The sequence below is a fragment of the Chrysemys picta genome, chromosome 22, assembly GCF_011386835.1.
Source record: "Chrysemys picta bellii isolate R12L10 chromosome 22, ASM1138683v2, whole genome shotgun sequence".
NCBI lineage: Eukaryota > Metazoa > Chordata > Testudines > Emydidae > Chrysemys > Chrysemys picta.
The window spans coordinates 12,850,985-12,877,273 of record NC_088812.1 but is presented as its reverse complement, the minus strand read 5'-3'; the positions used below and the strand labels follow the sequence as shown (position 1 = coordinate 12,877,273).

Genomic DNA, 26,289 nt, shown 5'->3' with positions numbered 1-26,289 from the left:
CCGCACTGCTCTGCTGGTATGACCGTGTGCACCGGGGCTTCTGCTGGCCTGGATCCAAAGCTGCAAAACTTAAGTGTTCACAAGGCCTTCGATTCAGTCACTATCGGTCTCTCCCATCTTCTCCTAAACAATCTGCTCATCAGTCCAGAGCCGTGTCTGTGTGGCTGGGGCTGCCCCCTCCCCAAACCGGCTCTCCCCCTAGTCGATAAAGAGAAGACTGCAGCAGAGGCTCCCGGGGGACTGTTTCTAGCATTGCAACGCCTGTAAACGACCCCCTCTAAGCACCAGCTGGGTGATTCCCTCAGAATTCATCTGTCTTGGTCCTGGACTAGCTTAAGCAGCCGTGACACATACTCCTAGCTGCCCCAGTGCTTCTCCTCCACGTGTCGAATGCCTGTTACTTTTCTTTGCCTCTTAGGAAGAGAACTCTGGACTCCCCTTTTCTGACCATTCCCGGTCTGACCACTAGACTTTGCTTCCTCCAGCTGGCTGAAGCTACAGGGATCACACGCAGATGCAGAAGTGCAGTACTGCCACGTCCTTGCTTTCGCCTTTCATTGGAAGCTCTCAGAGAGCTCTGAACACTTCAGAATCCCCCCCCCAGAGATGTTCATGTATCGTACATACTTTAAAGATGGGGAAACCGAGGCACAAGGGTCCTGCCCAAGATCACAAGGTGAGTCAGTGGTAGAGCTGGGAATAGAGCCCTGGAGTTCTGGCCCCTGTCCTGGGCTTTAACTACAAGAGACACTCCCTCTTGTGGCCGCCTTGTTTTCCCTTTGGTTTCAAGTTACTTTTCTGGCCCCCAGGGCTTCTGAAATTGGGAAGATTATACAAATAACATTGCTTACCGAAGAGGTTTCCGCCAGGCTCACCCAGCTGCAGTGCTGTTGGCAGACCTCGTATTGGCTGTAATGAAAAGAGGGTGTCTGTTTTCTGGGAACCTAGGCAAAGCTGGAAATCCGAGACGTCCAGCACAGGCCGTAATTAAGTTTGATTTAGGAGATTGGTCCAACAAGTTCTGGCTCCCATTATCAACTCGTCTCTTGCATCTGAAACTGACTCAGTAAATCCACCAGCTGCGTGTATCTGCCGTCACAGGGGACAGGGGGAATAACTTCCTCACCAGATTCAACTTGACAGGTCCCAAAGTCGAGGTGTCAGCTAGCGTGTGGTCTTGTGCCGTTAGCGAAGTTCTGTTGTCCTCGGCCTGCTGGAGCCGCTACGTGAGGGGTTTAACTCAGGGCTCACCGGGTCTTTGCTTTCCCCACCCTGCTTTGCATTTCCCATTTGGGAGGGTTATTTCCCACACGAGGAGGATGCTGAGCTCGACCTCAGGTGGCTTCTAAAGAAGGAGCTGCCGTGACTTTGCATGTTCTGTGTTTAGCCCAAAGCGTGTTTGTAGCCTGCAGTCGTTAGTGAGCTAAATTGCTTCACTTCCAGCTCATAGCAGACCAGGACTTGTTAGGCCTTTTTTAGGTTGTCTGTTTCATCCCATCCATCGTCTCTCCCCTCTGGCTGTAAAACAAGCCGTCGAAGGCCTTCATCGGGGCACCGCATGTCTAGTGTCTCTTCTCTCTGCCTAAGGGTCTATACTCGAGCGTCACAGCTGGGATTTTCAAAGCCGCTAAAGGGGAATTAGACTGGGGGTTTTCAAAGGCAGGGGTGTGTCTCTCGGCTTTGCAGGGAATGGACCCGAATGGTTCTCTTCTACCTCTCTGATCTTCGCTTGGCCTTGATACTGCTTTGACCGAAGTTCTATTTACTCTACAGTTACTGGCTGTTGTGTGCTGCTGCTATCCCTGCTGTGCAAGGATCTAGCAAATTAAGACTGTTTATAAAAACCCAGAGTGGTAACTTGTAGAAACCGATGCTCCGTACTTAAACAGTCACTCCAGAGCAAGGCTGTCCTGCGGCGTCCCCCAGGTTTTTTCGGGTAGAATTTTACATATTCAATGCCTGGGGTCTGGTTCTGATACTCAATCAGCCAACTAATGGACAACTCTGAATGTTCCCTGTTGCCATGTTGCTCAAGCCATTGGTTATAGACTCTAGCCATACAGAGCACGGTTATTTTGGACCCCAGACATCTGGAGACTAGATGGATTTTGGTTTTTTTCCCAGCCAGAATGATTTTGCGCCGCTCAGACTCGCAATACACTTCGCTGCTCAGTCCTGCTGCTTTCTGTTCTTTCTAAAGCCCTGTTCCTCGTTTGCATGTTGTCCATATTGAATGTAATCCGGGCACGTAACTGCCTTTTAAAGCCCCATACAGATCACAAGTAAAGAATAGGAAGTGCGCTCTGAAGCGCTGAGACAGAGAAATGACGCGTCCATCCTAGCAAACGTTTCTCGTGTGAGCGTTCAGCGTGCACCTTTAATGGTGCATGGATCTAGTGCGGAAATCTCGCCTGGCGTTTCTTGGTGGGCAGCTGCACAAGGCTGGTGTGAAACCCTAGAACTGCTGTTATGAAAGTGGGGAAAATGAATTGGGTGGGACAGAAGACGTGTGGAGAGCTTTGTCCTCTGGCCTTCAAGTGACTCGGGGGTCTGCATCGGTAGAGTTGAGTGGGCCCTCCGAGCCAGTGGATATTGAGGGGACACACAGGAAATCTGTCCGTAGATAGTCCCAAAGCAATTTTAACCCGGCAGAAGGCTTAGTTCACTGGGATCCAGAGGGGAGACGTGCTGTGGCAAAGACACGTGAACGTATGCCTTGTCCACGGTTCATTTCCACACTATACCTCCATGCAACATGCCAAATGTTTTCTGGTTAAAACCCTTAAAAAGATGTTAATCTCCCTTCTGTTAATGGAAACCTCTCTCTCCGTACGTGACTTTTCCTGGGGGGTGGGGTGGAGCGCTGTCTTGCTTGGAAAACGCACCATGGTTACCACAGAGATCTTCTTTGTACTCTTGGTGTTACTGCAGACCCAAAGATGGGCAGCTTTGCTTTCCAGGGCTCTGTTTGGCTTTTGGGGGAGCTGAGACCTCTGTTGCTATCCCAGACTGTCTCTGGGGCTGACCTAGCGTTCCTGGGCCATCGCTAGTTGCTGAGTGAACGGATGCCAGGCGACTGGATTGTGATGCGTTAGTTCAGGGACTGGGACAAAACTCAAATGCGTTTAACGCTGTTAAGAGTTTTGGGGGTATTTGCACCAATAGGATGATAGCTTTCAAATGAGTGACGGGGTAGGTGGCGACTGGCTGGCTTACCTTTTTGATGTCATAATCACCCCCCCTTACTGGTTGGCTTATGGAGCGGAGAGAGGAGCAGCTCCAATCGCAGGCCATGTGCTGACTTCCTAGTTCAAGGGTTAGGAGCCTTATGTCTCCTCCATAGCAACTTTTAGTCTAGGAAGATCCCCCGTAAGAAATGGGGGAGACCTTTTAGCCCATCATTGCCAGCGGCTCCGATACCCTGGAGATGTGAGTGGGGTTACCAGTTTCCTGCGGGATCCGTCGGCGAGGCCCGGGAAAGGACCTTGGTCCCAGTGTAGGGGCTTGTAGAAGGTTGCGGGTAAATGCAGGAACTTCATGAGGTACCTGGGTACTCCTGGCTCTTTACCTATGTGTACTGTGATAGTAACTACAGACCCAAACGAGGTCAGGGCCCCACCTCCCTGGGCACTATGCTGACACCCCAGGCCCTGATGTGAAGAGCTTAGCGGCTAAGTAGAGCGGGTTCCCCTGAGGGGTGGATGATGTCACGTGACTCAGGCCAGTCCCGCCTCTGAAACATTTTGATGTTGGTTGTGATCATGCTACATCATCTCCACAGCCTTCCTCTAATGTTCCCGCACGCCTGGCGTGTGTAGAAAAGCCCGGCCCTGGTGAATTCCGTGCGGCTCTAACAGTGCTGTGCCTTGAGGATGTGTAAGTGACTCACTGAGATGCCTGGAATTAGAGCAGCACCTGGAGTTTTACAGGACTGGGATCAATGGATCCATTTCTCAAATCCTGGCTTAGGAGCAGAGCTGTAGGACCATGGGAATAACTGTCACAGCCCACTGGCAGTGCAGTTCCTGTACCCCCGACGATACAGGGCTCCTGGGTGAACTGAATCCCCATCTCCACCCGGCTCTTCTGGGCACAGGGAGCAGCGAACCGCAGACAGGGGGTGGCATGCTCCCTGCTGAGAAGGCTTGCCAGAGGAGAAGCCGCACTTTAACCAGTGATGGAGACACGGCTCCCTGAGTGCTGGTTGCTGTCGTGTCTCTTGTGCCCTGCGTGGGAGTCCGCTGGTGGACAAAGGGAATCCGTGCGTTGCAGAGGATGATCAGGATGCAGTTCTGTGGGGGAGCAAACCTGAGAAATTAGGGCTAGGGTCAGGCCTGGAAGGGCCCCTCCTGGGTCATCCGGGCCAGTCCCCTGCGACCGCAGAGATCCCATTCAGAAAGGTACCCAGCCGGGGTCTCGCTGTGAGGATTTCCAGACGCAGTTCCTGTAGCCGGCAGTGGCCCAGGGGCATGTGCTGCAGTGGCACCGTGCTAGTCTCGAGACCCCGCCTGAGTTTGCCGGCTCATTGTGCCAGGCACGGTTCAGAGACCTTCCCAGGGACTGACAGAGCCTACAGAGGCAGAGAGAGGCAAAGTGACTTGCCCAAGATCACCCTGTGTCAGTGGCAGAGCCCGGAGCTAGACTCCCAGTGGTCTGAGCATGTCTGATGCTTGCTCCAGTGGGCCAATGTTCCCTCTATGTGTCCATCGTGTCCTGGGCGCTCGGCACCCCCTCTGCCTTGTCACACATCCTTCTGTCGCGAGCACAAAAGCAGCAAGATAGGCAAACGGCAAGTGCCGAGGGATGAGTAATGCCTGGGGGGGGAGGGAAGTGTGCAGTTGGTGCTAGCAGGAGAGCAGAACTGAGGAGCGACTCAATGCATGGAAGTGGGGCTGAGAACACTGCACCACACCCTGTTGTGTAAGGGCTTGGAGCGGGTCTGCGAGCCCCTGGCTTAGCATGCCGCAGGCTCAGGTCTGTTTCCAACTCTCAGCATTGCAAAGAGGGACTTTAAACTCCCAAATCAGGCTCTGCCTTCAGAGTCTGCCCGGCTTTCCTCCGGTGTGATCCCCGCCGTTCTCTGCCTGCCCCTGATCTCCTGCCTTCTCTCTTTCCAGGGTTCTGGCGACGGTGATGAGCAATGGGGTATGATGTAGCCCGCTTTCAGGGGGATGTGGACGAAGACCTTATATGCCCCATCTGCAGCGGAGTCCTGGAGGAGCCGGTGCAGGTAGGTGCTGAAAAGAGCAGCGGCCACTTCCTTTCCGCTCTCGTGCTCGGAGAGGTTTCCGGGGGAGATTCCGGACTACGGTTTATCTCCGCTGTAGTGAGGGCGAGTGGATGTTAAATGCCCAGCCCTGCGTGTGTGAAAAGAGCCGTTTACTGTCCACGTCCAGCTCCGACCCTTCAGATCGCTGCCCAAATCCGCCAAGCCAGGGGTAAATTGCTGGGATCTAACAAGTACTGGTGGGAACCTGCTGGAAGCTGCTAGTATATGACCATACCGGCTATTTCAAGCATCGCTTTTAAAATGCGACTGCCCGACCTCCGCAGGTGTCTGAGACCTACCAGATGCTCCGGAGCTGACGTGCGCGTTGGCATTTGATGGCTTCTCCGGGCGATTTTGCATGCAGTGTGTTCTTAGGGCTCGGGTTCACCCCGGCTTCTCAGAACTCCCCCTGAACCAACTGGTCACCAAACCAGCCTTCTTCCCGAAGTCTTGCTCCGTGCCAGCGGAAGAGAAGCTGCGTGCTCCCGGTCCTTGCTCGAATGCCTCCACAGGACTGAGCTGATCGCCTTTCCCCCAGCTCTTCGGGGCGTATCCTGCGCAGAGACTCGCTGAGTGGATCTCCTTGTATTTCCACTTACTATCAGCAGGCTGGGAGGTCTCTCCCGCCGCACTTTGAAGCGTGCTCCCCCGGGGCACAGGCACCATCTTCCGCCTGCTTTGGGAACGTGCCAGCCTGAAGGCTGCCAGGCAGCCACCAACGTTCATTAAACATTCTGCCTTGACCTGGCTGCCAGGTGTGATGATCCATTGGGGAGAGCCGGGCTCCACTCCCTCTTTGACTGATGCAGCTGAAACTCTCCCCCCCGCTGTCCCAGGAGGATACGGCCCACCAGGCACCTAGTGTGGGCTCCAGACTGACCCATACTCGAAGAGGGGAGAGAACATTTACATTCCTGGCAGGAACTGTGGCTCTTGGAGATGCTGGAGCCCGTGTGGATCCCATCACCTGCCCTCCACCCTGGCTCTTCGGTGCCCTTAGCACTCGGGGCTTTGAATCGTGAGGGACTTTTCTCCTTTCTGCCTGGCTATGGGCGCACGCGGAGGTCTGGGTGCATGCACTGCCCCAAGCGACGCTCCTGTTAAAAAACAACTCTGACCTCGCATGCGTGAGGTGCTTGTGCGTCTCCAGTGGGACCCACGACATCTGGGGAATTGCCATTCCTGGAGGGTATCTGACGCCCGTTCTTTTCTAGCAGCAGCAAGATTTCAGGCTTGCTGATTCTCCTTTCCCCCTGCCCTCCTCCCTGCCACCTGTTAGGCGCAAGTGTTCAACCCAGGAAAGCGGAGGGGATCCAAATTGTGAACATTGCGATCCTTTGGCACGTTGTTAATAGCTCAGTATGTTCAGAGCTGTCTTCTCCCACCACCCCCACACACGCGCACAATCCAGACGCGGGAGTCGCTCGCACCGAGCCAGACCGGCAGCAGAAGCAATAGGTAGTCTAGTCAGCCGGAGCGCCTCTTTCAGACTTTAGCTGTGGGTAGCGGTGATTTTTGGCTCCCCCGCCCGTCTTGGGAGCGTTCCTCTGAAATGCCGGTGAAGCTGCATTGCTCGCCAGTGGACAGAGCGGTCCAGCGGGTGGGCTGCTCTGGGTTCGGTCCGGCGGGTGGCGCGCTGGGGGCTGCCGTTACTGTGTGGAGCCCGAGGCCCAGCAGAGGTGATATTTACAGACCTGCTCTTGCTGCGAGCTGTCGCTCTGCGTTTGGAGAAGATTGCTGGGTCCGGGAAGGGGGGAATCATTCAAGGAGGGAGGCTGGGAATACTGTGACCCTGACTGCTCCTTGCGTAACATGCGCCGCGGGAAATCCCGACTGGGAAGAGCTTTAGTGTTCGCGGGGGTGGTCTAACTGTGGGCACGAAGGCTGAGACTTGTCCCCAGGGCTGGGATAGATTTCATTAGAGCTCTTAGCAGCTGTCTCTTACGGGTGGGGGGGGGGGCGCTACCCGTTCCCCAGCTTGTTAAAGCCGGTTCAGAGTCAGTCTGTGCCTAAGCAGGATCCCGGCAGTACTGACGGTGTGTTATCACACAGTCCCTGTGCACAAAGATTTTCAGACCCCAGGCCCTTCCTGAGGTCCCCGTGTCCTTACGCCCGACTGTGGCAGACGTGCTGTTCCCTTTCGGAAGTGGATTCTTTCCCTGCCCTTTATTTGCATTGTCACCCGTGCAGGGACACAAGAGGATTTAGGGTTTGATCTGTGACCCCCCCTTGAGCATTTTTGGGGCTGGTGAAAAATTCCTGAAATTGCCAGATAACCACCGTAGGGTCTGAGGGATCGCAGGGACTCTGGCAAAGAACTGCACGGCTGGGGCCTGCTCTGAGCAACTTGAGTGATGGAACGATTTATTTTACAAGGCCCGTTAGAGCGTGAGTGACAGTAACACACAACTTTGCCGCGAACAAACGCACGGCAGTGCGGCTAATGGAAAGTTGAGCGACAAGGGGACATTCAGCTGGGACTCGTGGTCCACAGTGACTGCGGTGCCAGTAAGTTGTGGGCAAAGTGTAAAGCACGACGCTTTGCTGGCTGAAGTGTTTTGCGGCTTGCTAAGCTGTCTGTGCTCGGCAAAAATGAAATCTGAAGCTCGCCTCACTAGTAAACAATTTACTGTGACCGTGGGAGGGTGGTGTCGTTTGTTCTCGACAGATCTTGCATCAGTGACAGACACAGTCACTGCATTTTTCTCCAAATTGGTGTTGTGCAATTAAGAGGAAGGACGAGAGGATACAGGGGATAACCACGTGGTAAGGCAGTAAACGTTGCACTTCTAACAACTTCCATTTGCTCAGAAGCTCCCTGAACACGAGTTAGTGGGTTTCTCGATGGGCTGGAGTGATGTAAATCCAGGCAAGTTTAAACCACTGACGTAAATTCCCAATTTAAAATAAAACGTGGTGATTTAAATCCGGTTGATGCTAACTTAAAAACGTGCACCCGTTGTACGTTTAGCGTAACGCTTTATAATGAACTAAATTATAAAGGCTGGATTTTAAATGTCACAACTAGGAGGCTATTGAATTTTACAAAACTACTACAAGCAAAACAACAAAATACTGGAAATGTGAGTCTCTGACCCTGCAAACATTGTGTGCCTCAGTGTTTGTCGCAACAGATGCAAAAACTGTTAACAACTGTTCCCTTAATGGCATGACGTCTGTCCCTTCAAAACGATTTTCAGTGTTAACAGTGAAAAGTTATTTAACCTTTCAATATATTCTTGACGTTATGAATGTTCATACACAGCAAAATGTTCAAAAATAGCCTGAAGTTAACGTCCAAAGGGTGAGATTTTCAAAGCGTAAAGGCCAGATGTTTAAAGGTATTTAGGCTCCGAAGTGACCTAAGCGTTCAAGTCCCATTGACTTCAAGCTGCATTCCCTGGTGGAGGAGCGTAGTCTAGCAGAAGCATTCACCTTTCTTGGCATGTGGAAGTTTGATCTGTGGGAAGGTGCTGTTGTTGCAGACCCAGCACCAGCTGTTCACGTATCTGTGCCCGAGTTTGGGGTGTTCATGAAGCTCCCGAATGATCTCTTGCTGCAGAGAGGGGCCTAAAAATGTGAACTTCTTGGCAGAAAATAAATGGAGGTGAAATCTGCAAGTCAGGTAACAGCTCTGACCCTCATTCACACCTCCGCGTTGGCAATTTCAGACTGCCCAGTGGGGAGAAAGTAAAGAACTAGCAACACGTTAAAACTGGATTGGAATTTGGTAAATGTTCGACATAAAAGCCGTTTTTAACAATCCGAACTTGATCCAGCTTGGCCCCTGATTTCCTTTCCAAGAGCCGCCCGCCGCTCCCGTGGACGTCAGTGGGCTCTGTGATTTCTCAATCCGTCCTGAAGACGAGACTTCTAATCTTCCGGACCCCTCTCGTGTGGTGGCCAAGTACAGCACTAGACCGGCTCTACAGCTGGGGATGCCTTATGGCACCGAAATGAACCGTCTTGTCCAAGGCCACCCAGCAAGTCTGCACTGCACAGAGTCAATTCAGGAATCTGGACTTGTCGTGCCCTGCCGCTCAGGGAGCGTCCCGGTCGTGTTATCTGGCACCTCCGTGTTCGCATCCTTGCCCTTGCTGGCAAGGGGCCATTCGTATGCTTGGAGGAGGAGCGCAGTATGGCACAGCTTGGCTAGCGCCATTTCCAGGGGGGAAAGAAATCGGTTTGCTGTGGTTGGAGAAGCCCTCCTGGAAAGCTCCTAGCGACACGAGTGTGTAAACGGGATCCTGGCCAGCCCGGTGTCGCCCTGGAACAGGGGCTCCCTGGTAACGGCTCCAACCCTGGCAACCAAACGTTCCGGTGCAGAGCGCCGGGAGCCGACTCCCCAGTGTGCTTTGGGTTCTGCTCTGGCTCGTGTCCATCTATTTCCCGGTGGTGGGAGGAGTTAGCAGAGTTGATGGGAAATATTTCAGCCGGGGGGGCGCTGGCCCGGAGAGCTGGTTCTCTCTCGTGCGCTGCAGCGAGACCCGGTGTTGACCCAGGGCGAGAGCAGGGACTCGGGAAGGGGGCAGTGACCTAGGCGGGTGTGAAGACCAACAGAGCAAATAGATCATGAAGAGGAACCAAAGCCACCAGGCCACCCAGAGTAAAATCTGGAACCCCTCTCCCTTCCCCCCCAAAAACTACTACTGAGGGGAGAGGGGCTGGGGCCAGCTCCCCTCCCTGGGGGGGGCCAGCTCCCCTCCCTGGGGGGGGGGCCAGGCCAAACCTGCGTGGGGCTGCGAGCCCACAAAACCACTCGATTCAGGGGCAAACCGCCCCTTCCTCCTGCCCTGGGCCGCCCTGGCGAGCCCCATGAGACAGTGCTGGAAAGTAGTCGGTTCTACCCTGCACTCGCTTTGTTGTCTTCTAGCTGCCTTCGGTTCAAAGGTGGCGAGGCCAGTGGGTCGGGGCGTCTAACGGATCTAGAGCCGTCACTGAAGGGCACTTATGGAAATGTTACTAACGATGCTGTCAAATGGGCCCCAAGCGTTCTGCCCACTGGTACTTCAGGGCTTGCTGGACTCTTCCCCCCTCCCCCCGCGCCCAGTGTCTTGCAGCTTTTGGACAGGTTTAACCCTTGAGTGTCTGACCCACCCTTGTGTGGACTTGTAGCTCTGGAGTTCTGCTTTCCCAAAGGAGATCGGCCGGATCGCTGAGGAAGAGCTGATGTGTTGCTCGCCCTCAAACGTAACGCTTTTATAACTGTAACGTCAGCCCAGTTGCAGCCTTCGCCTTCCTGCTGCAGTCCTTGTAATGCCCAGCTGGGTAAAGACAGTGAAGTACCATTCAAATCTGCTCCGGAAAAGGCTCCGTTTAGCACGCCAACCCTTCGTGGCCAGTCAACCCTGCGTTTAAAGAGGCGGCAGCATCTAGTGGGGAGGGCAGAGGAATGCGTGACGCCCTCGTGCTGTGTTCGGGGCTTTGCCAGCACTGGGTATGGATGGGGGGTGAGAGGCGGGATGAGCTATGTTTGCAGGCCAGGTGAAAGGTGCTGGCTTTGCCCATCTGCCCTGGGCTTTGCGGGATGAGCATGAGGCTGGGGGTCGGGGGGAGTCACTGCGTCCTGCGTTTCGTTCCCTCTGCAGGCCCCTCACTGTGAACACGCCTTCTGCAATGCCTGCATCACCCAGTGGTTCTCCCAGCAGCAGACCTGCCCCGTGGACCGCAGCGTAGTCACTGTGGCCCACCTCCGCCCCGTGCCCCGGATCATGCGGAACATGCTCTCCAAGCTGCAGATCACCTGCGACAACGCGGTTTTCGGCTGCACGGCGGTCGTGCGACTCGACAACCTGATGTCTCACCTCAATGACTGTGAGCATAATCCAAAGCGGCCGGTGACGTGCGAGCAAGGATGCGGGTGAGGATTGTTCTTGCCGGATTGTTTCCTGGGGCTGAAGGGGAGCGGAGAGAAGGGGGGGGCCCTGCTGCTGGGGGTGAGGCCAGGAGTTGTAGCCTCCCGCGAGGCAGCGACAGAGCTGGGCTGCTGGGAGCTGGGGAGAAGGCTGATCTGCGCACAGGGCTGGGTAAATGCCAACGGTGCTGCACAGGGGCAAGTCACAGCTCAGCCTCTGAGCCCGCTGGTGTCTTGCTCTCCTTCCAACTTCGCTTTATGTGCCCTGGATTTCCAGGCCTGGAGACCGGGGGAGACGTTCCTTCGGTCCAGGTGGCAGTTAGGAACCGAAGTCAGTGAGACATGGAAGCTCTTATCCACGGAACAAGGCGTAGCAAGAGCAGCGCCTCCTACCCACGCCCACTTCCCCCGGGTCGGCTGGAGCTGGGCGTCCGGTCTCCGGCCTTGGTGTCTCTGTGAGGCCGCTGCCCAGGCAGCCCAGCTGTTGGCTGGGTATTATGATGCATGAGCTGTGCTCAGACCACTGGCTGGCCAGTCAGGTGGGGCTAGTGATCCCGGCTGACCTGGAGGTGAGTCGGGTCCAGCTACTCCAGGGCCTTGTCTCCAGCGGTGGCCAGCACCAGACGTTCAGAGGAGAGTGAAAGAACCCTGCAGTGGGCAGATGTGGGACCCCCCCTCCCCCTGACCTCATCCTGATCCCCAATGGTTAGATCATCTTAAGATCCCATCCCAAACGTCTGTGGTTAATTAGAAGTGGGGCTACTCTTACCTCGCGCTGCGAGTCCCCCAAACTTCTGAGTTTGTGGTGGGAGCCGGGTGGGTGCTGCCGCTCCTCGCTAATCCCGAACCCTGGCCTGCTCTGTCTCCCCCGCCGTCCGTTCTCTCTCCCCCTGCAGCTTGGAAATGCCCAAAGACGAGCTGCCAACTCACAACTGCATCAAGCACTTAAGGTCGGTGGTGCAGCAGCAGCAGACGAGAATTGCTGAGCTGGAGAAGACTTCAGCGGAGCACAAGCATCAGCTAGCCGAGCAGGTGGGTGTCCAGGGATGGGGTTCTGGTTCGCTCTGGCCTTCTAGGCTAACAGCTTCTCTTGGTGGGTGGACTCTTCCCTGGCACAAATACGGGACACCTGAATCTGCTGGTTAAAAGCCAAAGGCGGCTTGGTAGGCTACTACGTTGTAGCATTCCCTTCGTTATGTGCAGGGTCTGTTTGAGTGGGAGCTTCCTCTCCCAGCTCCAGGCTGTTGTCCTGCATCGGAATCCTTGTCCCATGCGGTCCCCCCCTAGCCCAGTGGGAGCGTCACGCTCTGCGCTCTGATCTCACAAGGTTCGGACGCAGGGGAGGACGGCTCGTGCTCCAGCCACTCTGACCTCAGTCTGTTCCATGAGCTTTGAGGATCCCCAAGCAGCCCCGCTGGGAAGCAGAGAGTGAGCAGGAAAAATAGCGAAGGGTTAGTGAGACGGCCAGGTCCCCCGCTGCCGTCCCGTGTGGGGCTGAACATAAACCCTTCCAGCCCTAGATCCCTGCGAGAAGGGGGCAGGGCCGGTCTGTGCGTGTGAGGGCCTCCCGCCTGTGGCAGACATCTCTCCATTTGCCCTGCCTCTTGCAGAAACGGGACATCCAGCTGCTGAAGGCCTACATGCGAGCCATCCGCAGCGTCAACCCCAACCTGCAGAACCTGGAAGAGACCATTGAATACAACGAAATCCTAGAGTAAGTGCCGCGGCTAATGCACGATCCCAGTTACAATGGGTGAGTAGGTGTTCGGGAGGCAGACACAGGGGACCGGGGCGTCGGCTCAGCTGGCGAGATTTGGGAACGGTCATTAAATCCCCCCAGCAGATTAAGGCCCGAGCGAAGGGAGCCACAAGAAAACCCATCATCTTAAAGCAAGCAGGACATTGCTAAGGCCGTTGCGAGAGAGAACGAAGTCGGGCGACTCAGCCCTGTTAACGTTACGGGTCCCACCAGCTGTAAAATTCTATACCTGCAGCCAGTTCGAAACCAGTGACCCGCCGGAAAACGGGGCGGGAAGAAATGGCTTCGGAGCTGATCCTTGCACCCTACTGGCACAGATGGGAACTGGTGGAAGGGTGGTTTCAGCCCGGCTCAGGAAAACCGAATTCCACCGGAGTTAATCAAACGGCATCGAAAGCACAGGGAGAGGCTTTACTCTGGGGTTCTCAGACACGGGGGTTCACTGGAGTTCTGGTGCATGGAAGCGTCCTCAGGTGCCTGGAAAGCTGGAAAATGGCAGCTTCTCTCCCCGCTGCATCTGCTGCAGTGGGAGCTCAACGTTGTCCTGGGCAGGGACGAGACGCTAAATGGTCGTAGTTGGGGGAGCTGAGAGGCTGGAGGGAAGCAAGCCCATGAAGAACTTTGAAGGCCATCTTGGGTAGCTGTGGAGGTAGCCGGGAAGCCAGGGATGGGGCCTCACTTTCTGGAGCAAGACCTTCAGAACACGTTTGGCTGGCTCACATAGGGAGGACCAGAGAGAGGACTTTCAGTCGTCGCCACATTGCAGTTACGGCCTGGCAAAGGATTTCGATAGGAGGGGGTGAGGGAGGGGGCCGTGATTAAGCTCCTGAAGAACTCTGAGGCTTCTGACTTAAGGAGAAAGGAGGAGAACAGGGACGTGGGGCAAAGGGCTCTGTATCGACAGACTTCAGCCTCTGAAGCCGTTAGTACGAGGAAGTTGTGGGGTAGCCCGATGTCCCTCCAGCATTGCTTTTAGCTACTTGAGTCTGGCAGATTTTCTGTCATGGGCATCATCTCTAACTGCATCGGTCTCCTCCCGGCCTCATCCCTTCTCTCCACCAGAAGAGGGCACAACCCCAGCGGCCCCGAGGGAGCAGCTGGCTCTAACATCCGTTCTCACTAGGTTTTACGACGGAAACCTGGTGAGTTTTCTGGATCCATCCCAATTTCGCCCAGAGGGGGCACCTGAGTTATTTGGCGCTGCCCTTTCGGAGACCATTATAAGCTGGCTCTATATTCTGTAGACCCCGCAGAACCTCTGACAGTCCTTGATTTGGCCGTCTTGCCCGTCTCGTTCTCTGGCAGAGCAGTCCCTGCGTGCCTGTTAGGACTTGCTGTCTCTTGGGTGCCCCTGTATTTTACTCATGGTGTCTTGGTGTCTTACAGGTGGGTGAACTCCTTGCAGCCTGCCCGGGTGACGCGATGGGGCGGGATGATCTCCACACCGGACGCCGTCCTCCAGGCGGTCATCAAGCGCTCACTGATGGAAAGCGGGTGCCCCACGTCCATCATCAACGAGCTGATCGAGAACGCCCATGAGCGGAACTGGCCGCAGGGCCTGGCCACCCTGGAAACCCGCCAGATGAACCGGCGCTATTATGAGAACTACGTGGCCAAGCGCATCCCCGGCAAGCAGGCCGTGGTGGTGATGGCCTGCGAGAACCAGCACATGGGGGAGGACATGGTGCTCGAGCCGGGACTGGTGATGATATTTGCACACGGAGTGGAGGAGATCTAAAGACTTTTAAAGAGAGAGAAACATTTTGTGCTTGAAAAAAAAATAACTAACTTGTCTAAAACCGCTGACATCTTCCCCCCCCGCCCCCGTCAGTCACAGCATTATATCAGGGCATTATTCCTCCAAGCGTGTGGCTCGTAATTTAAAGAGTGATTAAAGGCCTCTGGCAAACACTCCCTTGTAGCGCTGGGCAGTCGCCCAGCATCATATGCAAAATGCGGTTTGCCTCTTGCAGCAGATCCGCCTCCCAGTCCGGTGTCCGTGTGGCTTCTAACTGGCTTTGAAAAGCACACAGCCCCTTGAAACCGCTGTGGGCTTTGGAGCGGGCCTGACTGCCGACACCTCTGCCATTGTCCTGACCTCTTGGCGCAGTCCAAACCAAAGGGGCCAGCGGATCTCGGCATGGTGCTGCCCTGGGGTGACCCGACCACACGGTGTTCACGTCTGCGCCGAAGCTTTATTCTCCCCACTCCCGGTTTCTTTCCTCCCTCTGAGGCACCTGTGTGAAAGCCACAGCTCTCCAGCCGGGCTCACACGCCTGCAGGCTGCAAAGCGGGACCACAAAGGCAGGTCTCGCTTTGCAGCCTTTGGTGGGAGGTGGGACCCTGCTCAGACATGCCTACGGTTTGGCCGGGGGGCTAAGCTGCAGACACGAGCGATGCCAAATAACCGCTCCCCACAAACGAGGCGTGATTTCACCATAACGGCGTTTTGCAGCCAAACAGCTGAGCTGTGGCGCAACCACGCTCTGGAACTTGACCGTGTGGCCTTGTGCTGCTCTGGGGAGAAACCAGACTTCAAGGGGGAATTCGAAGTGGAACTAAAGTCTCATTGGACGGCCCTTTCGCCTCCTTCCTTTCTCCCTCCCGCTTGGAGCCGACCGGACGCTCTGGTGGCTCGGACACCCGAGGGAGGCAACGGACTCCAGGAGCCTGTAATGTGGACAGCCTCTCTGCCTGCCAGTCTTGCCCGGAACCTAGATTCAGCTGTCCTGTCTGTGTGTGCGTTGAACGGTCAACAAAGAGCTTTATGTCTTTTTTTCAGACACTTGTGATTGTGGTTTGTTTTTTTTGTACCTTTTTTTGCCTTGTTTGTTTGTATTTTCCCTTTATTTTATTTTTTAAATACAGTGGCCAGAAATGCTGCCAGGCCCAATTAAGTTTACTTGTTGGGAATTTAATTTATTTGCATTTGTGGGATTTTTTTGGGGGGAGGGTGTGGATTTTTGGTTTTGTTCCTTTCTTTCGGTCTTTGTCTTACCTGGAGACTTTGTTTCCTCCTTAGCTGGTGGTTTTGTGCCCAGGGTGGCTGCGTGTGGGACAGGGAGTGAATTGTCAATAAATAAGAGGTTCTGATTGCTCTAATCCAGACCTTGACACGACCATCCTTTGGGAGACTGCTTGCATCTCTTTGGCCCTCTGAATAGCTTGAGCCCTCCCCAGCTGCTAGCCGGAAGCTGCAAATAGGGTGACGTAAGAGTTTGAATTCCCAGTTAACTGCCCCACAGCCAAGCAGCTCCCCTGGGTTCCCACTCAGTCGGGCGATAGCGGAGCTGCCTTCGCCCATGGAAAGGAGTCTGATCTCCCTACGACACCCACCCCTCTGCCCCAGCTGGCAGAGCAGCCCTGCAAAAGGGAGGGTTCTTGGAGCCCATCTTCGGGGCAGCAGCTGTCCAGTGGGTGATGACCCCGCGGACCATCTCCATTGCTAGGCTCTGTAAGAACAACATTTCCCATCACGCCTCACACTGATTGGCCTAGTTCTGCCCAGCCGTATGACACTAGCGAGAGCTTCTTCCAGGAGCTGAATCCGCTTGCGTCGGCCCAGACTGCAGACGGAGCCAAACGTGCTTCCTGGCGCTCTAAGCAGAGGAGGACGCCCCTCGCCCAGCTGCCTGTCTCAAAGGGTCTGTCCCCTTTTCTTCGGGTCCCGGAGCTCCACCACGGGCAGGGCTCCCAGGGAGATGCTGCCTGAGAACTATCGCTCGAGCCCCGGCGGTGGGTTTTGTTACACACTGTCCAGATACTGTTCCCAATTTCCCGCCACTCTTCGGTGGACATCCAGGGAAACCTTTGCGTCCTGCTTCAGAGGCTCTGTAAACTGCCACAGGATTTCAGTTTGGCATTCACCTTTACCGCCCGGCCCGCCTGGGTGGAGTTTTTAGGGTCCTTCTCTTCCTGCATTTTTTTTCTCTTTCAACTGGCAAATTTGCTCGTGCAGGTTGGTTTGTTTTTGTTTTAATGCAGCATTGAGGAAATCCAGCCAGTTCTCTGTTTCAGGACCTGGTTGGCTTTCCCCTCTTTGTTGGGTAACGTCAGAGTTTTCCGTGTGTCTCGTATCCTACGTTACAAGCGCCTGGCGCGTTCTTCAGAAGTCAGATCAGTTTGAGGTATGGAGCGGGTTGTATTTGAATTCATGTCTCGATGATGAGGTGTGTGGAAGGGGAATTATTGGGTGGGAGCTCTGTCCAACCCAGACCCTTATGCTCAGGAATTAGAAAAAGCTGCTAAATCCAACCTGGTAACTGCATCTGTCTAGCTGGACTTTTTTTAAAAACTGATTCCCCCTCCTCCACTGGGCCTTTGCTTCCAGAGATGGCTTCCGTCTCCTTTCCACTGGAGGAACCGGGCGCTCGGAAATCAGACTAGACTTGCAATGGTGTCTTTGCTGGTCCATAAAAGTTGCTGGTTGTGTCTTGTGTGCGCTGTTTCATTGTGTCGACTGCACTAATAAACTGCCTTTTCTTGACTCTCCAATCCTTCATTCCGCTCCCCGGGCGCTCTCTCCTGCATGGACACGCTGCAAAAACCGCTTCTGCTTTTCCGTGACCTTTCCTTGCCCACTGCCTGCAGTTCGCACCTTGCTATGTCCTCTCTACCGCTGGGAATGCCCCATATCAATGAGCCGAAGAGCTAGTTCTCTATGCAAGTCCCTTGTTCGGCTGCTGACTAGAAACCGGTAACTGCTGGAGCTCTCCCAGCGCGAGAGAGAATCCCAGAAACTACCCTGGGGTGCGGGGGGAGCGTAACAGGGTGGGCCTGGCCAGCGCCTGCACGGAATGGTAAAGATGGTCAAGTCGCTGAGGCTGGGTCGGAGCAGACTCCGGGTTGCTGGCAGGGCTGCGTTCCAGCCTGAGCGCTTGACGAGCCTGGCACTTCGTTGCGGTTTTGCAAGACGCTGATGCGGGGACAGCTGGGCTGCTGCTCCAACCAGGCCACTCACGCCCGGCTGCAGCAGGGCCACCGCGGTAGCTGGCAAAGCCCTGGGCGGTTCCCGTCGGATAAGCCAGGAGGTTAACGCTGTATGGAAGGGGCTGGGGCAAGCTTGCCGATGGCTCGAAATTATGATGGGCTCCGCGAGATGTCCCCCACCACCTCGTGCCAGCACACGGCGTTGGGGGCGGCAGAGACGAGTGTATTTGGGGAAGAGAACATCAGACTGTTGTGCTCACGGAGTCCCCGGTCCTGCCAGACCTGAGCTCGGGTTAGTCACGAAACTGGCTTCTCTGTAATCTGTCCGCTTCACCAGTGAACGGTCCCCGCAGCTCTCCTGCCCCGGGTTTGGGCTCTGGCCCCAGGGGTGTTGTGACAGGGCTGCTGCACGCCCTGGGGTCTCCTAGGCCCGGCTTAGCTCAGCTCTGGCTCGGCGGGTGAGCTGCCAATCTTTATTTTGGGAGAGAAGCGGCTCTGCTTCCTTTACCCACTCCTAGCATTTCCCAGAGCGGGGCGTGCACGCCCACCAGTGGACCGGGACGGGTTCAATCGGGGGAGGGGGGGCTCAGTTCACCCTGCCCAATTTTTTTATTTTTATTTTTTTTAAAGTCCCTAGATGTTTGCCAAGAGAACTTTGAGCCGGTGCCTGGAAGTGCCTCCAGTTGCTGCCTGGGTTTGCAGAGAGCCTGAAACAATGGCTCTGAGGTGGAATTGCCCCCAATCAGCCCAGCAGTGCTAATTCAGAGGCCAGTAAGGATACTTTAAATGTCCTCATTCTTGCAGGCAGTGAAAGTGTTTGACGGGGGGGAGGAAAGATCCGTCAGGAGCCCCTGGCTGCCAGCCCTTCTCTGGGTTGGGTTGGAGGCTACACTGCTCCAGCCATTGCAAAGTTAGCAGCAGGAGTGTCCTAGAGAGGGGGAGGAGAGGGACGGGGGCATGGCGGGCTGGGACTGGACCTTTTGCTTATACTGCAGGAAAGCCTAGGTGTGAATTCTCCCACTTATTCTTAAGCCTCAAGTATCAGGAAGGCTGAGGGCCTGGCTCTGATGAATGGTTTGCTGGATGTGGATTTGGGAGCCCTTTTCTGGAGGGAGGGGGGAATCTTTGACCAGCCCCCCCCCCCTTTCTCCAAGTGTTTGATGGGTTTCTGAGGCAAAAGCAGCATTTTGAAATAGTCTGAATAAAACTTGTTCTCCCCTCCCTTGCGGGCGGCTCCCCGCAGCTGCAGGGGCTCAGGGGCAAACAGGTGGCGTGTTTAACACAACCTCTCCGCAAATCAGGAGCCCTTACAGGCTTCTCACCCCAAAAAGATGGGGGGGGGGTTGTCAAATACAAACTCCCTTCACCCCCCGTCTGTCCCCTTTCATGGGTGATGCAGTCTCTGGGAACCTGGTTCCTTCCCAGGGCCCTTCTATGAGCGAATCTGTGTCCAAGATGTTGGAATTTGCTGGGAACTGACAGCAGGGAGAGGTCCGGACCTAATGATTGAAGGAGGTTCAAAAAGCTTCGGAATATCACACCTAAACCCCCCTGGAAATCACCCGGCTACCTTCTCAAGCAGCGGTTTCCTCGCTTTGCTGCGGTGTGAACTGGTTTGGGGGTTTTGTGTGCTCGGAAACTGACGGACCTGCTCTTACCAATCCAAATCTACCCGCAGTCACCGTGATGCGCGCACAGCCTGGGTGTAATTGGCCGTCAGCCAGGCCAGCGGGTCACCACGTGCCTTCCGTGGAGAGCTGCTGGCATTTTATGGTTACAAGGGGAACCAGTGTCCCCTATGGCTCCCCCTTCTTGCACCGCTCGTGGGCGTCCACGTTCTCCCCGTTTTGATCTCTGCTAATGATCCACCGGGGCCTGGCAGGGTGCCCCAGCGAGCAGGGGCAGCGGGTGCGTTTCCTTCCCATCTTCTAGCTCCAGAAGAAGACAGGCGAGGCCGAATCTAGCTTCAAGAGACCGGGCTCTGCTGCTGCCCTGTGACCCTGGGCACCTTGCTGATGCTCTCTGTGCCTCTGTTTCCCCTCCCACTCTGGGGCCTGGTTGCTGTATCTGGCAAGCGGCCTGGGGCAGGGGCGTGCTCAGGGGTAGGTACAGCACCTTGCACCTCTGATGGCTGTCGGGGCTTCTAGCCACTGTTGTGATGCTGTTCGGGGAGGGGGGGGGCATGCACCAGCAGCTTGTACCCCCATCCCACCCCCCCTTTGCTGTCTGCTCATGGGGCTGGGGGGCAGGGAGTGCTAATTGCCACGTGCCCCATGGCTGAATCCACCTCTTGTCTCATCCCAGGCTGTTGGCTCCTGGGTGTAGGGCCTGGCTTTGTTATGGGGGGTGGGGCAGTGCTTAATTTGTGCCCCGGCCCCTCTGGGCCCGGCAGCTCGGAGCCCCGGCCCCTCTGGGCCCGGCAGTTCATAGCCCGAGCCCCGGCCCCTCTGGACGTGCTGTATCAGTTATGGATGTAAAAAATCATCCTTGAGCCCTACCTGCTCTTTCATTACAAATTAAGCAGTGGGGGCCCTGATCCCTTCCTGGAGCTTGCCCGTGCTGCTGCGGTGCCCACCTGACTGTCGGCTCACCTGGCCCCAGCAGGCTGATGTCTTCCGCTGCCCCCTCCTGGGGGGAATAAACCATGCGACCCTCTGCTGCTCCCCGGAGATTCTCCCTGGGCTCGAGGGGCAGGCGGGGCGGCGGTGAGGGGTGAGGTGGGGTGAGGCGCGGGTCTGCAGCCCGTGATGCTGAACTGGGTCAGAGCTGTGGCCCCGGGGACCGGGTCGCGGCGACTGGGCGGAGAGTCAAGCCCCTATGGCCACCGGGATCCCCACCCTGCAATCGTGTCATTTAACCTCCCCCCAAATGCTGCTTGAACTCGGTTGAGTGGAGAATCCAAAGTGGGGGCTTGTCAGCTCTTGGGGGGGCGGGGGCGGGGTCCGTGTTCTGGGCTGTACAGCGCCTGGCACACTGGGCTCTGGGGCGGCTCTTGGGGGGGCGGGGACGGGGTCCGTGTTCTGGGCTGTACAGCGCCTGGCACACTGGGCTCTGGGGCGGCTCTTGGGGGGGCGGGGACGGGGTCCGTGTTCTGGGCTGTACAGCGCCTGGCACACTGGGCTCTGGGGCGGCTCTTGGGGGGGCAGGGTCAGGGTCCGTGGTCTGGGCTGTACAGCGCCTGGCACACTGGGCTCCGGGGCGGCTCTTGAGGGGGCAGGGACGGGGTCCGTGGTCTGGGCTGTACAGCGCCTGGCACACTGGGCTCCGGGGCGGCTCTTGGCGGGGCAGGGGCAGGGTCCGTGGTCTGGGCTGTACAGCGCCTGGCACACTGGGCTCCGGGGCGGCTCTTGGGGGGGCAGGGACGGGGTCCGTGTTCTGGGCTGTACAGCGCCTGGCACACTGGGCTCCGGGGCGGCTCTTGGCGGGGCGGGGGCGGGGTCCGTGTTCTGGGCTGTACAGCGCCTGGCACACTGGGCTCCGGGGCGGCTCCTGGTAGCGTCTCGCAGCCCCAGTCAATGAGTGAGGCGGAACAGCTGCTCCACCCGACATCCCACCCCCCAGCCAAGTGCAACTGGCCCCTTGCCCCGTTGGGCTGCCTCAGGGGCCCTCTGCTGCCAGGACGCCGCCCCCCGTTTGCTGTGGGGCCCGGTGACGCATGGCCAGCCCGAGCTGGACAGCTGTGAATGAGGCGGCGACGTCGGGCAGCGGGTGCCCTGCTCCACGCCCAGGAGCCCCGTGCCCGGCTGCTTCCGTCTCAATGGCCTGGGACAGGATTTAAATACCCCACCGGTCTCCCGGGCGCCTTCTCATGCCCACGCGCTGTGGCAGGCTCAGGCCAGAGCGCGCAGCCCTGCTGCGTCCTCCTTTTCCAGTCCCGCCCGCAATCAGGGCCCCGTTGGGCCAGGCGCCCCACGTCCACGTAGGAAGGGGCCCGGCCTGGCCTGGCGAGCTCACGCTGAGGCAGACAGGCCAGAGTGGGGGATAGGGAGCAGGGAGGGGGAATGACTCACATTTTACTGATGGGGAAGCTGATCCCTGGAGCGATGAAGGGCCAGACCTTCCCACGAGTCCAGGAGCTGGGTGCCAGGGCTGAAAGGCAGCCCCCGGCTGCGGGTCCGAGCACTTGGGAAACCGGCTATAAGCAGCTAGCCCCACGGGCGTCTTTGCTCAAGCCAGGGCTCTACCCGCAAGGCCCCCCGCAGCAGGCGCAAGATCTCGGCTGCAGGGGAAAGGCCCACTAACCTCAGGATCTCTGCGGGTGGAGGGAGGTTTGCCCAATTCATGCTTCAGGATTTCAGCCAATCTCCGGTAGGGGTTCAGAGCAGACCAGCGTTCCCCTATGTCTGCGCCTGGGAGGATTTTTTTTCTGCCTCTTCCCCTGGTATCTGGCACTGGCCCTGGCTGGAGACAGGAGGCGGGTCTGGGTGGCACCAGAGAATGGGACTACGCATGTGCTTAAAATTCAGCGGGAGTTTAAGTGTTGAATCAGACACCGCGAGGGGAAAGCTAAACCTGTCCTGGGCATGACTACAGCCCTCGTTATGGACCCAGACCCCGCTGCGCTAGGTGCTGCACAAAAACCGGGCTAACAAGCTAAGCATCAGACAAGCGCCGTCGGCTGGACGCAGATGGTCGGGGCAGCCCAGGGAACCACTGGGCGAGGGCCCAGAAGCTGCCTGCCCAGGGTCAAGGTTTCTTAGGCATCCTGGCAAAGCGGGTTTTAAACGGGACCGGAAGGAGGCCGCTTTGGGGGTGTGCGTCGGGTGGCTCCTCCCGTGCCCAGCCAGTTCAGACTCAACTCCCGTTCCAGAACCCCCACGCTCTGGGAGGACGGGCTGGCGACTGAGCTAAAGGCCAGGATGGGGCTGCGGGAGCTCCAGGTTCATGTTTCTGGCTGCCAGTGAGGCTAGAATGGGACCATTTCTTCCCAGTTGTTGTCTTTGTGTTCTGTGTCGGCACGGCACGGGGCCGGCGGCGTGGTGGGCTCCTGCCCACTGCTGAAAGACCCTTAATGATTCGTGTTTCAGTAGCACCTGGGAGTCCCTGTCACGGATCAGGACCCCCGCGCTAGGCGCTGGACAAACACAACAGAACGACGGCCCAGACTCTAAGCACAGGCCAAACGATAATGGCTGGAACCAGCCGGGGGAGAACCAAGATTTCTTGCCATTAGCTGAGGTTTGCTGCCCCGCTGCACTTCCAGAACGGCCTAGCCGCGGAAGATGGCACAGACCCCAGAACGGGGGAGGGAGATGGCTCTGGGCTAGATAGAAACCAGCCCCCAGGCCGGGGAAAGACCCCAGGCAGCAATCCACAAACCCATTAAGTAGCATTGCCCCCGCTGAATCCTTCCCCAAAGCCCTGTGACCCGCTGGGACCCACTGACCAGGTCGGCCGGGCTCTCCCGTTCCTGGCCATGGGGCTGCGTGCCCCCTCCTGCGGGCAACGCAGGTTTGGGGTCGGGTCAGAAAATGACTTGACCCACTCGGGCCCAGGATGGACCTAAAACATAGGCCACAGCCGATCTCGAATGCTTCTCCTCCTGCCAGCAAGCTGGGGGGGCTTTTCTTGTGAATGCCTTTGCGACGCTGCTTGGCCCTGCCGTGGGGCCAGGAAAGGGGTGACGCTGATCAGAGTCAGCCAAAACGAACCATCGCTCGCCCCAGCGTGAAGTGCAAAGTTTAGAGCCAGCCCAGTCCTTACGCACAGGCTTCAAAAGGCGCGGAAGTGGGCCGCTGGCAGGGCGTCCTGGCCTCCCTTTGCTGCTCCTTCACCGTCATTTTCACGAGATGAGTTTGTTGGGGGGGTGAGGAAGGGATTTTATTTGTGCTAATGAAACCCGCCGGCCTGGTTTATCTCCTGCCAGCGGTGCCGCCTGCAAGCAGGCGCTGGAGCAAGGAGCAAAGCGAGATTGTTGCTTTACAGGCCCGGGGCTGAAACTGTTCTGGGTTTGGTCAGGGTGGGCTCGGTACAAGCTGCAATGGGCCCCGCTCCCGTTTGGCGGGGGGCAGCCCCGGCTCTGCCATGCGCTGAGACTGGAGAACAGAGCCCCCCGTTAGTAACAGGCGCGAGAACCGAGCTGCTCTGGGGGATTGCTCCCCCCCCCCGCAAAGAGGGGATTGCTTCCCCCCCCCCGCAAAGAGGGGATTGCTTCACCACTGCAGGGGAACCCCACACTCTGCCAGCCCCTGCCCCCCCCGCAAAGCATATACAGCATTCTAGCACCCCCCCTACACATTCAGAGATCTCCGCCCCCCTGCACTACACTCAGCAAATCAAGATATGACCCCCCCCCGAGCCAGTTCTGCAACTGCCCCCCCCACTCAAAAAACGGCATGTGTCCCCCACCCCAGCAAATAGTACAGCTGTGCACCCCCCAGGACCAGTTCTGCAACCCCAGATCACCTCACCCCTACACATCCAGATGTATCCCTGCCCTCCTCTGGGACCCCCCATCCAGATGTGCCCCCCACCCAGCTCTGCAGCCTCCCACCCAGCTCTGGGATCCCCTAGTTTAGATGTGACCCCAACTCTGCAGCCCCCCCACCCCGTGTACATGTGCCCCCCCTGGTTTCCAGCCCTCCCATCTCCCAGTAAATGCAGACAGCCCCTCCCCCGCCATTTGCGGCGCTGCCGGTGTGTTTGGGTGCAGCTGTCGCTCCCGGCCCCCTCCCCGCTGGAAAGGGGGTTTATTAAAAGGGGGGTGAACGCTCAGGCCCCCCCGCCCACAAAAGCGCGGCGCCGTCACGAACAGGATTCGAACCTGTGCGGGGAAACCCCATTGGATTTCGAGTCCAACGCCTTAACCACTCGGCCACCGTGACACCCGGCCGGGGCTGCGCCGAGCGCCGCCTAGACAGGCCGGGCGGCGGGGGGAGCGGCTGAGCCCGCCCCCCAGCACCCCCGGGATTGCCCCCCCGGGCCCCATAGCCCCCCCCAGCACCCCCGGGATTGCCCCCCCGGGCCCCATAGCCCCCCCAGCACCCCCGGGATTGCCCCCCCCCGGCCCCTCTGCCCCCCCCGGGCCCCATAGCCCCCCCCATACACCCCCGGGATTGCCCCCCCGGGCCCCTCTGCCCCCCCGGGCCCCATAGCCCCCCCATACACCCCCGGGATTCCCCCCCCGGGCCCCATAGCCCCCCCATGCACCCCCTGGCCCCCAGGATTACCCCCCCCCCGCCCGCAGGGCCTCCCCCGCGGGCCCCTCTGCCCGCCCCCCCCGGGCCCCATAGCTCCCCCTACACCCCCGTAACCCCGGGATTCCCCCCACGCCCGCAGGGCCTCCCCCCGGGCCCCTCTGCCCCCCCCGGGCCCCATAGCCCCCCCATACACCCCCGGGATTCCCCCCCCGGGCCCCTCCGCCCCCCCGGGCCCCATAGCTCCCCCTACACCCCCGGGATCCCCCCCCCGCCCGCAGGGCCTCCCCCCCGGGCCCCATAGCTCCCCCTACACCCCCGTGCCCCATAGCCCCCTCTGCCCCCCACAGACTCTCTCGTCCCCTGGACCCCACATGCCCCCCCCCGTGCCCCATAGCTCCCCCTACACCCCCGGGATTTCCGCCCCGGGCCCCTCTGCCCCCCCCGGGCCCCATAGCCCCCCCATACACCCCCGGGCCCCCGGGAATCCCCCCATCCGCCGGCAGAGCCCCCCCCACGGCCCCTCCTGGGCCCCACATAGCCCCGTGCCCCATAGCTCCCTCTGCCCCTCACAGCCTCTCCCGTCCCCTGGACCCCACAGAGCCCCCCCCGTGCCCCATAGCTCCCCCTACACCCCCCTGCCCCATAGCCCCCTCTGCCCCCTGGGCCCCACATAGCCCCGGGCCTCACATAGCCCCCTCTGCCCCCCACAGAGCTCTCCCCCCGTGCCCCATAGCTCCCCCTACACTCCAGCCCCCCTGACCCCCCCCCCCCCCCCACAGGGCGGCGGCCGGCAGGGGGCGCGGCGCGCGGGAAGATGGCGGCCGGCAGGGGGCGCGGCGCGCGGGAAGATGGCGCCCGGCGGCCGGCAGGGGGCGCGGCGCGCGGGAAGATGGCGCCCGGCGGCCGGCAGGGGGCGCGGCGCGCGGGAAGATGGCGGGCGGCGGCCGGCAGGGGGCGCGGCGCGCGGGAAGATGGCGGGCGGCGGCCGGCAGGGGGCGCGAGGCGCGGGAAGATGGCGGGCGGCGGCCGGCAGGGGGCGCGGCGCGCGGGAAGATGGCGCCCGGCGGCCGGCAGGGGGCGCGGCGCGCGGGAAGATGGCGGGCGGCGGCCGGCAGGGGGCGCGGCGCGCGGGAAGATGGCGCCCGGCGGCCGGCAGGGGGCGCGGCGCGCGGGAAGATGGCGCCCGGCGGCCGGCAGGGGGCGCGGCGCGCGGGAAGATGGCGGGCGGCGGCCGGCAGGGGGCGCGGCGCGCGGGAAGATGGCGGGCGGCGGCCGGCAGGGGGCGCGGCGCGCGGGAAGATGGCGGGCGGCGGCCGGCAGGGGGCGCGGCGCGCGGGAA

General features: G+C 58.5%; 1 protein-coding gene and 1 non-coding gene across 4 annotated transcripts in view; one reads left to right on the top strand and one right to left on the bottom strand.

Moving 5' to 3' along the window:
- Nucleotides 1-17,368, top strand: part of RNF41 (ring finger protein 41) — a 28,859-nt gene extending 11,491 nt beyond the window's left edge. For all 3 annotated transcript variants that reach the window (XM_065575900.1, XM_065575902.1, XM_065575901.1), the window contains 5 exons: nt 5,118-5,230; nt 10,858-11,129; nt 12,020-12,155; nt 12,734-12,837; nt 14,269-17,368. In XM_065575900.1, the coding sequence (XP_065431972.1) occupies nt 5,141-5,230; nt 10,858-11,129; nt 12,020-12,155; nt 12,734-12,837; nt 14,269-14,620 (954 nt within the window). In that variant the 5' untranslated portion in view covers nt 5,118-5,140 and the 3' untranslated portion in view covers nt 14,621-17,368. The remainder of the gene's footprint in view (nt 1-5,117; nt 5,231-10,857; nt 11,130-12,019; nt 12,156-12,733; nt 12,838-14,268) is intronic.
- Nucleotides 17,369-24,553: 7,185 nt separating this feature from the next.
- Nucleotides 24,554-24,635, bottom strand: TRNAS-CGA (transfer RNA serine (anticodon CGA)). Its single transcript has one exon. It is a non-coding gene; the product is annotated as a tRNA-Ser (tRNA).
- Nucleotides 24,636-26,289: the final 1,654 nt, after the last annotated feature.